At 34.1% G+C, this 15,259-nt stretch overlaps 2 protein-coding genes across 3 annotated transcripts; both read left to right on the plus strand.

Moving 5' to 3' along the window:
* The first annotated feature begins 703 nt into the window (after window positions 1–703).
* Window positions 704–9,878, plus strand: LOC134276802 (uncharacterized). Of its 2 annotated transcripts, XM_062759085.1 has the most exons (3): window positions 704–727; window positions 7,919–8,106; window positions 9,073–9,878. In XM_062759085.1, the coding sequence occupies exon 3, from the start codon at window positions 9,153–9,155 to the stop codon at window positions 9,867–9,869; it is 717 nt and encodes a 238-aa protein (XP_062615069.1). In that variant the 5' UTR covers window positions 704–727; window positions 7,919–8,106; window positions 9,073–9,152; the 3' UTR covers window positions 9,870–9,878. The 2 variants fall into 2 exon arrangements, with proteins under 2 accessions (XP_062615069.1, XP_062615068.1); XM_062759084.1 differs by lacking the exon at window positions 704–727 and having other exon boundaries at window positions 7,867–8,106.
* LOC134276813 (uncharacterized) lies at window positions 2,833–8,493 on the plus strand. Its single transcript, XM_062759105.1, has 6 exons — window positions 2,833–3,001; window positions 3,950–4,035; window positions 5,510–6,303; window positions 6,471–6,610; window positions 7,919–8,106; window positions 8,465–8,493. The coding sequence occupies exons 1-6, from the start codon at window positions 2,847–2,849 to the stop codon at window positions 8,491–8,493; spliced, it is 1,392 nt and encodes a 463-aa protein (XP_062615089.1). The 5' UTR covers window positions 2,833–2,846.
* Window positions 9,879–15,259: the final 5,381 nt, after the last annotated feature.

Genomic DNA, 15,259 nt, shown 5'->3' on the forward strand with positions numbered 1-15,259 from the left:
TACTAAGTCACAAACAAAATGTTAGCGGTCTAATTGTTTTGAAAATAGAAAGGTATATAATCATGATAATGCATTACGGGAAAAAATTGTTCAACCATATAGCTTCTTTTACATTCATAATCAAAATGGCGGTGTAGTTGTTGATGCAGATTTTAACTTATTAATACAGACTACTTAACCTTACAATCTGGAGTAAGAAATCAACTTTAAAATGTTGAAAGATCTTGCAAATGCTATGCAACTCTTCGCTGCACCTCATACACCGTCTGTTTACATGTGAATGACCAGGGGCCCAAGCAAATGTCGAGTAAAAGAAAGTAGATCATATTTTAGATTGATTTCAGAATATCTTGAGAAATATCGGTATATGGAAAAATATGTTGTATATCGGCACTATGAATTATTTTGAAAACTGGTTCTTGGAATTTAGTAAGTGTATCTAAACAGTCAACTAGTCAGGATGTGTTACAGTAGAGAATAAAGAATGTGTAATGGTGATAATTTTTATTCATTATTCATAGAATTGCCAAATTTGAATATACTGGAAAGAGAGGAGGTGGTGGATGGGGAAGAAGTGACTACATCTGAGGAATGGAAGGAGGGGAGGAGAGTAGTAGAACTTGGAGTGTTAGCTGAGGGCTTGCGGGGATGTTGTAAATGTGGCTTACCATTACAACTTTCACACACTATTTCTGTGTTGACATATGGTTTAGCTTCTTTGTTAAAGGTATGAACTCACCAATTTTTGCACAGTTTGTATAAAAACAACCTTGCAAGATTTTTCCTTGAATTTTTCTCCATATAAAACAGGCAGTATTCCATATATCCATATTTTTAGTTTTGAAAGATGTTACATTTTTTTCTTTGAAGTAATTTGAAGTAATGCATATTTAAATTATTTTTTCCCAAGCATTTGATTTCATTAATGGTGAATGAATTTAGAACAGTGACCTGTAATTAGGGATTCATTGATTTTACATTAACATTTCAGGTCTGTTGCAGCAATACAAAGTGTAATCATATTAACCATGTAAAAACGGGGAAAAAACATGGAAGAGTGTGGGATGTAAATACAAAGCTATCAGCAGGTAAGAAGTTTAATGTACACATCCCCTACATCAGTTACATGTATATTTATTATTGTCAAGTCACAAGAGCCTGATTGAGTTTTACCTGTCTATTCCAATATAAGCAAGTTTGTTGTCCCCCTCAACAGCAACTTGGACGCACCTTGAGAAATTGTTGCTGTCTTGGGGGACAATAAACTTGCTTTTGTCCTCATAGCCAGTAAATAGGTATATGTATCTATAAATTGATATAATCAGTGGCGGATTTAAGGGTGGGCACATCCGGCGCGCACCCCCCCTTAAATTGTCAAAGTTAGCATAAAACATAGTTTTGTCAAGGAAATGTTTCTGATGTCTACTCGGTAGACCTCATTTTTACCCTACAAAACCTCTAGAATCCAAGAGCTTCGGGGGGCTTCGCCCCCTTGGCCCCCACCAAGGCTTTGCCTCAAGGCGGCCCCCAGACCCCCTGCCTGAATCTGGCGCCCAACCCGCCAGGGTTCGACACTAACATTTTTCGGCGTTGGTCAAGCCGGACTAGTGCATCTTTAATTCTATTAGTCCACAGGCAATTTTATGAGTCCGTCAAAAATATAATTAAACAATAGAATTTACATTTCAAGGTACTTTTTATACTTTTTTGTAATAAACAAAGCATGCGTTTACATGAAATGTTTTATACCAATATTTGTTGAAATTGCCTGATCAGGAACTAGGATCGTGTTCCCGATCTCATTATTCTCTATCAATGATTACGACATCCAAATGCCCGACATCTTTCTTTATGAGTCATAATAAATCATAATCCCTAAAATGTTTAATTTCATTCCAATGAGTCCTAAAATTAAGTGCCGAATTGACTCAGAATTACATAACTTTCCGCCAAGATGCAAGAAAGCTAAAAATACATACGGGTTTTCCAGTGAAAGTTGTCGAGAACTTCGGTAATTTTTTCCCCCAGAAAACTTTATTAGTCCATTCGGACTAATACGCCACAACTTTTATTAGTCCAAATGAAAATGTATTAGTCCGAGACTTATTAGTCTGAGACTAACGGACTAACGTTAATGTCGAACCCTGCCCGTCTAACTTCAATTCCTGGATCCGCCCCTGATAATGTTTAATTCAGAATAAAAACTTGATGAGAAGGCAAGCTATTTTTAACTTATTGAAGCCAGAGGCTCATTTCAGCTTTCTGATCTTTTTCCATTTATCTGTCTGTCAACTTTTCAAAATATGCTTTAAAGGAGAGGGAAGTGGGTACTGGTATACTGTTTTACTCTTGTGTTTTACCACACAGTCACACCTTGTTTTGGCAATATGCCATATGATGGAATTCACTTTTACAGAAATCCAATGTCTGCTTCCTATTTATCCATGTGTCTGCCTGTAAATTCACAAAAGAACCTATATTCACATCATAGAAAGGGTATAACAAGTTAGAATGGGACTTTTTTTGATTTGTTCTCTAAACCACTTGACTATTCAGATGGAAAAAATTCTCTGTAGAACAGCAAAGCCTTATTACTGTATTAATCATATTGATATTGAATCATCCTAATGTAGATCAATTCAAGTTTTGTTGCCATAACCCCTAGGGGTTTAGTTTGTTAAAAGTATGGGTTCTATTCTTAATTTCTGGTAATAAAGAGAGAAAATAAATGAGACTAGGGTGAGTGTTGTATTTCACAAGCTTCTTGTTTAAAGTGATTAGATTGATTTCTTTTTTACATTTATGAATTTGTATTTACAGCAATTGTACATGTTGGTATTGGTGCAATGCAAGTCAACAGTCTCCTTTCTGAGCTGAATATACCACCTGTAAGCCATGCCATGCTGGACAAAAGACAGAAAGAGATAGGCAGAGCTGTTGAAGATATTGCTGCAGAGTCTATGTCTGATGCTTTGCAGAAGGAACTGGAAATGATGAATGAGTGTGTAAACAATATAAATTCAGTTTAAATCTCACTATTTAGCTCAAATGAGCCAAAGGCGCAATAGAGCTTTTCTGATCAGATCAATGGGTGTCCAGCATACATGTGTAGTGGCCATATGGTATAACCTGTGTTGGTTAAGTCACAATTACAAACATGTATGTCACAAACATAACAACCCATTTAATTTTACATATAAGATACATGTATGTACTAATTGCATGCATTTTTGAAGGAAAAATTGTCTTATTTTCTTTACTTATTGATGGAGAATTAAATTATAAGGAATTAACTTCATAGTTATCCAAGTTATAATAGTGTAACCTGCTTTGAAATGAAAGCCTCGCTGTATAGAAAGCCAAAACTGGCACAACCCAGGATATACAGTATAACTTGGGCTATTAAATTCATTCCTAGAATGAATTAAAAAAGGAAAATTTGATTGAAGAAAAAAAATTGAAGAGTGACAGAGACACAGGCTAATCAAAATTAGATGTTAGATCTGCTCGCATAATTGCTACACTAGCATCTAACAACATCCTATAGAGGGTCACTTAGGGTTCAAATTCGGAACAACCCTAGACTTATTTTCTTCAATTACGTCAACAAATAAACAATGATTTTGCAAGAGACAATTTGATTGGTTGATTAGAATTTGACCTCTGACGTGACCCTCAATGAGATGTTGTTAGATGTTTGTGTAGCGAGTATGCAAGTGGATCTAACAAATAATTTTAATTAGATTGGACAGAGACAGTGACTTCCTAGAGTATTGTGGCCCAAGCCCCAAGAGCCTCGTGTTTTAGTTTTGATCCCCAAATGAAAATCATAGGGAATACCTAATAATAATTGATAGTGATCAAGTTAATAGAATCTGATATACTGATAAATATAAGGTTTAGTCATGTACAGTTAATAACTGATGTCTGTTATTTAACTATTTTTCAGAGAGATGAACGAAAATGGACTAGTTGTTGCTGTAGATGCTGGATGGCAAAAACGGGGTAGCGGAAAGACATATGATAGTTTATCAGGTAAAAATACTGTAAAAGCACAAATATTCGGGGGATTAAATTTTGTTTATTCCGTTAACAAAATTCAACAAAATTAAATCCCACACGAAATTTTATATGACTATATATTGAATAGGGCTTTAAAAAAAATATGTTTGTTTCCTGTAACATTCCAAAAAATTAAGGGTCGGTAGGTCGGGATTTTTTTTTTCTTATGAATTGTCAAACATCCCTGGACTCAATATACCAGGTGTCATATTTACAGTGGACACCCAACATGGCATCCAAAATGGCTGCCTAGCGGCAGAAAACGATCTTCAGAAAGTTGTAGGGGGAAATTGTTGTTATAATAATGATTACTCTTTATAACTAATCAAACTTAAATGTAAACTAGGTTGACATATTTTATGTCTCAAGTTAAGCTACTAGCTAATTTTCATTTTTTAATAAAGGGAATCAGCTGATTGATCAAACAAAGTTTTGCCATTTGTCAGAAAAAAAATTCACCCGGGGGGTAATTTGAATGGGTCGGTCGGGTTACAGGAAACAAACATATTTTTTTTAGACCTAGGGTTAGTTTTAAAACAACGACGAGATTATTTTTGATGTCAAAACAACAAAATTTTATGCCCACGAAAATTTATGCTTCTACAGTAGACAAATTTTAGGAAAATAAAAAAAAATATTGATGATTAGAGTGATTACTTTCCGCTTGTGCCCAACATAAACTATGCATTAAGTTTGCTTAGGGCTTGATTCCATTAAATATGTATGCAAACAGATGCAATAAATTTAGAAAGACACATATCTCAAAGTTCAACTGTCCATATCAATTGTAAAATATTCTTCTAAAGAACAGCCATGAATAGTTATGTTGCTCATGCAGGTAAAGCATATTCAGTTTTGTTCGAAATATGGACCCAAGGTGGGATAATGGAGCCAAAAAAGGATATAATGTTTACACGGGAATATATATAGGAGAAAAATCATTAAGAGTCATAATGAGTCAAATCAAAATATTAAAATATTAGGTGATTTTACACAGCGCATTCGCTAATCGCTCTATGGCACGCAACCAATTTTTAACGACACTTATTAGAAACATTATTTACCAAAGCATTGTCAATACTTAGAACACTAACTTCAAAGAAGTAGGAATTTGGTCCCTATTGCTTCCTGCAAACACGTTTTATAGCAACTGTTTACTTTTTTAAAGTTGAACGATTTGCATTAATTATACAGCACCCCTCATGAAAAATAAATATTTGACCTAATTATGCTATAGTGCACTGGACGCACAGGTTCATTGCTGACTAAAGTGGTTAAAGGTTATTACCAAATGCATACATGTAACATCAGTGATCGAGTTTGATTTTCCTTGCCAAAGTATTAAGACATACATTTTATTAAGTTAAGAAATGCATGAAAAATGCTTTAATAAAAACAACGAATACATTTATAAGTTATACAGTTTTTCTAATTTGTAATTTTTCAGGTCATTGTTCCATGGTTGGTCCTCTCTCCGACAAAGTATTGTCATACTCTCTGAGGTCTAAGAATTGCAGAGTATGCAGTGTAGCTGAATCAACCAACAAGAATCCAGCAGCCCATGAGTGCTCAAAGAATTGGGAGGGTAGTTCAAAGGCCATGGAGGCAGATATGGTTATTGAGATGGTCCAAGATCTACAGAAAAGTAAAGGAATAACCATTGATGGAATCATTGGAGATGAGGACTCTACCACTATTGCAAGACTGAAAGCTAATGTCAATGCTGATATTAAGAAGTTGTCTGATAAAAATCATCTAAAGAAACTGTTTACAAACTCTTTGTTTACCTTGAAGAAAAAACATTCATCTCTAACTTTGTCTGTGATAAAGTACATTCAGAAATGCTTCAGTTACTCCATAGCACAGGGAAAAGGAAATGCTTCTCAAATCAAAGAAGACCTTTCATCAATTCCATTACACATATTTGGAGATCACCAACACTGCTCCTCAAGGTGGTGCAACTTCATTAACAACCCTAACCTGAGGTACAAGTCACTTCCACATGGAAAACCCCTGAAAGATAGGTTCCTTCAGGATGATCTGAAAGAAGTCTTCAGTTCATATGCAAGTCATTCTGATCGTCTTTCATGCTTAGGAAGCACACAGTCGAATGAGAGTTTTCACAGAATGGTGTCTGCAAAAGCCCCAAAGACCCATCATTACAGCTCTTCTTCAAGCCTCAGATATAGAGTTGCTGCATGTGTAGCCCAGAAAAATGTTGGACACAGATATCTTGTAAAGGTTTGTAAATTTTTATTTTTTCGTGCTTATTGTGTCATATCTGAGTTGAACCACTCAAGTTATCTCTTACATTTGAAAATTCTGCAAATTTTAATCAAAAGCAGATTGTATTGTATATGTATGTACATTGTAGTTGTACATAATAGATTCCTTTATCCTTATTAAAGGTTAACAAGAAATTGGGCCTCTCTCCTGGCTACTATACTCGACGACAGTGCATTCTGAGGGATTTACAAAGAAAGCGACAGAAGGCCATTTCAGTGACACAGAAATTTAAAAGGAGAAGGAGAGAATTGAAAGCCAGGAAGTACGTACTAGTATACTTTGATTGTCATTTGTCAGGTGTAAAAAACCTTTTGTCAACCTCAAAAATGAAAATAAACCAAGAACAAGTGAATGATGATAAGTATGAATTTAAGTGGGAATTAATATCTTGCATGTTACTAAGATTTGTTTTCTGAATCACCAAAGATTTACGGTATGCTTGTTATAAATAGCATGGTTTGATAAATATTTTTTTCAAAGAAGGGAGGGCATATTGCTTTGCTGCAATCTTAAAATAAGAATTTTACCTACCTACATACCCAGTTTTTTAGCTCACCTTAGCGGAAAGCTCAAGTGAGCTTTACTGATAAAAATGTATCTGTTGTCATTAACTTTTCACATTTTCATCTTCCTCTCAAGAACAACTAGGCCAATTTCAACCAAACTTGCTACAAAGTTAGTATCCACTGGGCCAGGAAAGATGAAACTCATATGGAATCATCTTCAGGTAGTGTAGATTCAAGTTTGTTCAAATATTGACCCTGGGGGATAGGGTGGGACCACATAGCCAATCAAAGTTTTACACAGGAATATATAGAGAATTTGAAAATTTAAAAATCTTCTCAAGGACTGCAAAGCCATGATAAGTGATATTGATATGAAATCATCCTCAGGTAGTGTAGATTCTAGATTGTTTAAATCATGACCCCCAGGGATAGGGTGGGGCCACAATTGCATTTTACAGTACAATATATTTTTTAAAAAATTCTCAAGAATAGCATAGCTATGATTGGTGATATTAATATGGAAGCATCCTCAGGTAAAGTAGAATTAATTTTTTTTTTCAAATCATACATGGTGGATCAAAGTTTTACATAGGAAAATAAAGGTAAAAAATCCCCCCCCCCCCCCTGAAAAAAAAAGAGAAGCTATGTTTCTATGTTTAGTCATATGCAAATGTAAACATCCTCATGTATTGAAGATTTAAATTTGTTTAAATCCTGATCCTTTGTGGTAGGGAGGGAAACAGTGGGGAATCAAATTCAAATTATTACTAAGTAATATATACGAACAAAATGTTAAAAAAGTTATATGCTGTATTGATATGGAGGCATTCTTAAGAAGTGATAAAATTTAACCCCCCCCCCCCCCCCTTCAGTAAATTACATGTACCATAACTTTTCTATTCTGGTCTACTTTGTGCTCTTTCCTTGCCGATGTGCTCAGGATTTTCATTAATTTACAACTCCTAATTTATTAGCTGTACATTAGGTGATTGTTTATTTTGCTAGGCCTTTTGTAAGACCTCAGTTTAGAATCATTTGTTTTACAGTATACATCTTCTTTACAGAATTCAAAGTATTTCTACAAAAGAAACAAGGGAAGGCATCAGTTATTTAACAGGATGTGATCTCCAGCAGGCCTCTGACATCGTTGAAATTCCAGCTCCAAAAACAATTCCAAAGTATGATCATCTCCCTTCAAGTCAGCTGTTAAATGCTGAAGAGATCTATTTTGATTTGGAAACTACTGGACTCGGTAAGAACCTAGATTTAAATGTTAAGTCAATGCTGATGGTTATGGCCCTCTTCCGGTATTTCTTTTGTATGCATTTTGAAGGAATAATACTAGAGTTATCATAGAAAACGAATAGAAATGGAGACTCTTGCATAATTCCGGTATTGGTACAAGTAGTTGAGCATGTTTTATATCTTTCAAAACTTTACCCTTCCTTCTGAGGACACTGATTAAAAAGAAATTGCATATTCTGAAAGAATTCAAGCATCTTTGAAGGAGTTAAGTCTTGGGGAAGAGGGTTACTATTATTATAATGTTTCAAAATTTTTTAAATCATGCATACTGTAAACGGATTACATTTGGCTGTGTATTCTAATAGCGGATTTGGCGAAACGCAGCAACCGCTAAATCAAGTACAACGCTAAATGTCTTGCACATATACACATAAAGAAGAAAATATAGAAATGCGCTAAATCAAATCTACGCTTACTTATTCAAAAGTCAATTTCTGCCAAATATCATACATGCTAAATATAATACATTTACAATATATCAATTTTTGTATGTATTTTTTTTTAATGCTTTTAATTTTAAAAACTTGAATTTACTTAAGGAATGAATTAAATAGCAACCCAAATTATACTGTATTACCTGGGTTGGGGCAGTTTACGCTTTCTAAACCTCAAAGCGGTTTATAAAAAAGCGTAAACTGCTCCAACCCAGGTTGTAGCAGTATAATTTGGGTTGCCATTTAATTCACTCCTTATGATTTAATTTTCAATCATCAAGAATATAAAACAAGACAAATTTTCTCTTTATAACGCCTTCAAATAGTTCATATTTTAAACGTAACGTCAAGCGGATTGATACAATTTGATGTAAGTCATTGTGACGTAAGCAAACCAGATTATACAATTTAGATTAATTTTTTATCCAATCAAATGATGCGTTACAATCAAAATTAAATTATTTGTTTTTTATTTTTAGCAAGGGATTCTCATATTGTGCAGTTGTCTGCAGTTAGAAATGATGAGGTTTTCAACAAATACATCATTCCAGAAAAACCAATGTCCTCAAAAGCTACAGAAATTACTGGAATAAAAGTAGTCAACAATAAAATGTACCACAATGATGAGGAAGTTGAGACAGTCAGCATTAAGGATGCACTGATCCAGTTTATCGACTTCATGAAGAAATCGGAGTCAGATGCTGTTCTAGTTGGACACAACTCCAAAGTGTTTGACCTTCCTGTGCTGTTCAACATTTTGAGTAAATTAAACATTTTGGAGGCATTCTCATCTGCAGTCATTGGTTTCATTGATACCTTACCTCTTTTCAAAATTTCGCATCCAAACCTTTCATCATACTCACAGTTACACCTCTTCGAAGAAATTCTACAAGACAAATACAGTGCGCATGACTCATTACAGGATGTCTTAGCCTTGAAGAGATTGTTGGACCATACAGGACCTTCCCCTGAAGTCAAACTTGCTGCATCTTTCACTTCAAACTCTGCCTTTGCCATATTCCATCACAAGAACACAACAAAAAGTCTAATGAGCACACTAAAGCCTTTATTGGACCAAAAGGTGATTTCGAATGGAATGGGAAATAAGATTGCCAGCAGTGGACTCTCCTTATCACACTTACAACTGGCTTATCGCAGAAATGGTAGGGAGGGAGTACAGGATGTGCTGACAGAGATAACAGATAACAGTGTGCGTGTGACAAAATCTAGAAAAATCATTGATTCTGTTGCAGATTTTCTCAGATCTGAGCAGTAACGCAGTTGTATGATGTTCTTTGTATGTAACTATGTTATTATTTGTTTGGTTGTTTGTTTGTTTGTTTGTTTGATTTCTGTGAGCCAGTGCTCACTAGTAATACCCTCACTCTGATGTGAATATGGACAGACAGGAATAAACAAAGTTAATTGACAATGGATTCGTACAAAAATGAATCCAACCATATTTCATGTCTAAAAAATTTCAAGCATCTGTGATGAGTAGTTGTGGAGAAAACTGTGACAAAAATTTATTATTTGTGGTACAGACAGATGCACAGATAAACAGGAAGTTGACATCAGATTCGTCTAAAACCAATTCCAACTGTGATGAGTAGTTGTGGAGAAAACTGTGACAAAAATTTGTTATTTGTGGTACAGACAGATGCACAGATAAACAGGAAGTTGACATCAGATTCGTCTAAAACCAATTCCAACTGTGATGAGTAGTTGTGGAGAAAACTGTGACAAAAATTTAGTATTTGTGGTACAGACAGATGCACAGATAAACAGGAATTTGACATCAGATTCGTCTAAAACCAATTCCAACTGTGATGAGTAGTTGTGGAGAAAACTGTGACAAAAATTTACTATTTGTGGTACAGACAGATGCACAGATAATCAGGAATTTGACATCAGATTCGTCTAAAACCAATTCCAAATGTGATGAGTAGTTTTGGAGAAAACTGTGACAAAAATTTACTATTTGTGGTACAGACAGATGCACAGATAATCAGGAAGTTGACATCAGATTCGTCTAAAACCAATTCCAACATACGGCATGGCTAAAGAAAGAGTGTGCTAAAACTTAAAGCATCTGTGATGAGCAATTGAGCATGATGAGTGATTGCTGAGAAAAATTGGACAAAAATTTGTTACTGACAGAAAGACACACAAGTGTAGAAAGAAAAACAGTATAAACCCTGTGCTTCAGAGCAGGGGTATAATTATGCCATGTACTATTGTTTTTTTCAATGTTTATTGTTATAGGTAGTTTGTAGTTGAACAAAACATTTTCTTTCCATTCAAAATAAATCCTTATTTAGAAATTGAAAACAATTTATTTTCATTACCCATATTTTGAGCATACATGAAAAATTAAAAGGTGTTCATTGATATTTATTGAAGAAGACTATGTGCATATTAAATTGAAACATGCACAAATGAATATGAAAGGACATTCTGTAAATGTTTAATATTGTGTATGACCTATACTTGGCAGTAATCTATTTTTCAACAATCGGGCTAGGTTTGATTTCTAGCAAAATTTTTATTGTGTACTTATAAATACGCAGGTCATAAAGTTGGCGATGTTCTTGATATAGCAACAGCAGTTTTCTGTCAAAGGCACAAAAAATCTAATGTTTACAGTATATAAAAATGTTGTATGTTACTTGTAAAGGTAACAATTTGATAGATCTCTATCACAAGGAACATGGATCTGAATAAAGTTAAATAGTTGATCATTTTTCATCTTGAATAAAGGACATTTTGTTTGATACAATGAAATCAAGAGAGATTTACATTGCATGACGCAAATTAAACTAGCTGTTATTGGTACAACTAGTAGTTCAAAACATTCATTTAGTCTTTTTTTTTATTCCCTTCATTTTCAATAACTGGAATTTTGCTGTGAAACGTTTATAGTGAAATGATTACTATGTGGTGGTTTTTAGCTCACCTGACACGGAAGCCCGAGTGAGCTTTTCTGATCAAAGATTGTCTGGCAATCGGTCTTTTGTCTGGGGTGTGTAAAGTTTGATATATTTTATTTCTTTGAAAGACCAACTGGCCCAATTTCAATTAAGGGGATTTAACTTTGGTCATAGGAAGTGTCTCGCCCTCTTGAAGTGGGGGGTAATTAAGAATTTTGGTGGCATTATTCAAAAATCTTCTGAAGAACCACTGAAGAAAAGATGACATTTACGTGAAATTTAGCTTCATTACATACCCTATATTCAATAATTCCTGGGGGAAGGATGGGCCACAAGTGGAGCAAAGTATGCATAGAAAAATATTTGAAATGTCTGTAAAATTCTCTCAACTCAGAACAGGCAAAGCCATGATTAGTCAAACTATTAAAGAATTATCCTCAGGTAATGTGAGTGGGCATGAAAATAGATATTAACCCCCCCCCTCCCACCCTCCCCTCTTTCCCCTAAGTCTTAAATAGTCCCCAAAAAAATGAAATGTCCCTTTTCTTTTAAAGAAAAAGATTGAGTTTCAATACACTTATTCATTTAGGCAAATAGAAAATCCCCCAAAATCATGGAAGAGGCAAACAGAATCAATCCGAATTTCCTCTGGTCAAAATTTGAGAAAAATGGGTCAGAGGAAATTCAAGTTAAAATATCTTTAAAAGTAACTCATATTGATATACAATTTTTTACACCATTTGAAAGCACTTCATCTAAGTAACAAATATATAGAAAAAAAAATACTTGTTAATTATTTCTAATTTATTTTCCAAGCTCATTTTATAAGCCCTGTGAAAGGAAAAAAAGGCATTTTTTTGTATGAGGGTGTGTGCTTTTTGATAAGAATTAAATTTTATCTTCTATCAATTATCATTATTATTTTATCAATATTTATATTCCCTATGACTACTTTTAAAAGATAGCAAAAGGTTGGAATGATTTGAAAACATTTCTTAGTTTAAAATAAATATTAAATATGTTGGACACAAATTTGGTCTTTTTCTTTACTAAAATGAGAGAATTACCTCCCTTTGTCAGGAACGCCTATAGCTTGAAAATTAAATCATATTCATATGTATTTTTCTGGCTTAAAATAATTTATTATGTTTATTCTTACAATTAAAAAAGAAAAAAATCATTTTCAATTATTTTTAATGTCAGAAGCCAAACACCTTAATAGGGTGATGAAGCAATGGTTTTAAGTGGAAAAATTATTATTGGATTGTGCAATAATGAGATAACGATGGAGATATAACCATAATGATGATAGGATTGCAATGACGCGAAAAATTAAAGTATCATCTCAGTGATGACGACGCCAATTTACAATGACGTAATACTATCTTAGTGTATGACATCATCCTTATTGCCTTATGGTGAAAAAGATGAAAATTGGAGTGGACTACGACGTTTATCAAAGAAAACCTGGTTCACAGAACTCCTATTGCATTTTTCCGTCGTAGGTATATCTTCTGTTGGGATATGACTGGTGGTTTCCTGTAGATGTGCAAAAAGGGTTTTGGAATTTTAATCCGAAGGGCCTTCTTGAGCTGATAAAAATTATTCTACGAAAACCAAGTTCCAAAAATTCGTCTCTAATTTAAAAGTGTAGTTTCTGAAACCTTATTGTATATCTTCAGAACAACACACCGATGGTATTCCAAAAGATGTTGCTACTATTATATGTAAAATATGTATTTGGGTGAGGAGTCAGTAAGGCAATACCTATGGCAGTCCATTTATTGTGGTTTCCTGAAGCAAGCTGCTTTATTGGGTTTATTTTCATGCTGTACATTCCAGATGTTGTAGAACGTGTTACCATGAGAGAAATATCTTCTAACATTTGAATTAGATTCTCTTTACCATTGCTGGTATCGCCTTGACTTATTTTTAAAAGAGGTTGAATAAAGTGTAAAAAAAAAATTGAACAAAGTTTGAAATGAAAAAGGTGAAAATAGCGTACAATGATCGATCTAAAAGAATTCCATTCACAATACAAATCTGTTGTGAGGGAAAACAACATGTATCTCTGGGAATTCTAGAGGTGGGATCAGGTGCCTAGGAGGAGTAAGCATCCCCTGTTAACTGGTTCTACCTCCGTGATCCCTATGTATTGATCAGGAAGTCAGCGTAAATACTAATACGGCCCAATGATAAGATATATTTGCTAACACGGTCATTATAACGACCATTGAATTTTTGAAATATTGTATCGAATGTTTGACCTGAAAAAAGATTTTTGCCATGGCTTCTTGTTTGACCACTGCCATTTGGACTTTTGCGAGAAGCACAGCATTTTACAGCTGACGGCTTACTTTTACATTTAAACCTGCGCTGTGTACGGAGATCAGAAATTGATAACAGATGAGAAATCATTAATAGTTGTTATAGTGATGGTATTCGGGGCACAAACAATAATTACCAACACAAAAGATAATTGGAGGTAGAGTATATTTACTTAAAATACCTTATTAAAAAAAATGGTATCTTCTTTCATTTTCCTTTTCTAAAAACGTTCAATTATTATCTTTGTTAACTGTTTAGTTAAATATTTAAAATATTTATGTTGGAAAAGAGCTCTCGTATATTTTCCTGGAGTAAAAGTAAGCCGTCACTTGTAAAAATCAGCGCTTTTCTTTCGCAAAAGACCAGAGGAGAATACAATTATCAACTGTAGATCACCACATTTTTGTGCCAAATTATTATTTTTATTTTTAAACTAGTCACGTTACTTACAAACAAATTTAAATATGATGTTTAAAATGGTTGATGTTTAACAAAATACAAATATCGAAACGAAAATTTACTTGGTAGTTTTGATTTAAATTCACGTGCATGAGATAAATACATATTTAATGTACAATATCATATACATTTAAGGTTAGATGGCACGTTCCTTTAAAAAATTGCATCTCTTAATATCCTAAAACAAATTAATCATAAAAACCATTCTCTTTTGACATTTTAATGTCTTCAATTTTTTTTTTTTGAAATAAAAGTGCAGCAAAAATTGTGATATCGGCAATTCAAAGGATAATCCATAAGGATTATATAAAAGAAGTCACCCTCTCGTATCTTGCACAAATGTCTGGTAAGGTACCTCATTTTTTGTGTGCGAGGAAATTAGTTTAAATATAACAATATTTCAATGATTTTTATTGCAAATACTTTCATTATATCATCATTCTCATATAATATTGTTAGGCCATTATTTTCACAATAAACCGTGTACTTGTTTACACTTTTACCAGACCATGACCATGAGCATACGGCAGATGTGACCGGTGACATGATGTTAACACCTCCAAGGAGCACAAGACGGGTGTGATTCATCCATGTCACTTGATTCCACCTCTGAACCTCAGCAGGTGATAGCGGAATACAAATAAGGAATGTTGACGAGGGAAAATTTGAAATCATGACCGATCAAACACTGCTGACTGTTGTTGCATTTCATTCGCAAAGATTAGGGTATTTTCTGATCAGGATCCCATTTCAACACTAGCTAACACGACAGACGCAATCAAAGCCAGGTCTTCGTCCCTATATCACTATACATAAAAACCCGCAACATTTACCATCTTCACCTAGTGTACAGAAAACCAGTATTCCTACAGCCAGTCTAGTAGGTTTGCACAATTTCAAAGGTACACAGGTCTTAATGTAGTACTTCCTTTATACCAGGCCTGGTTTG

The sequence above is a fragment of the Saccostrea cucullata genome, unplaced genomic scaffold (genome assembly GCF_032062105.1).
Source record: "Saccostrea cucullata isolate Sc308-1 unplaced genomic scaffold, CSIRO_AGI_Scuc_v1 ctg476, whole genome shotgun sequence".
NCBI classification, from domain to species: Eukaryota; Metazoa; Mollusca; class Bivalvia; order Ostreida; family Ostreidae; genus Saccostrea; species Saccostrea cuccullata.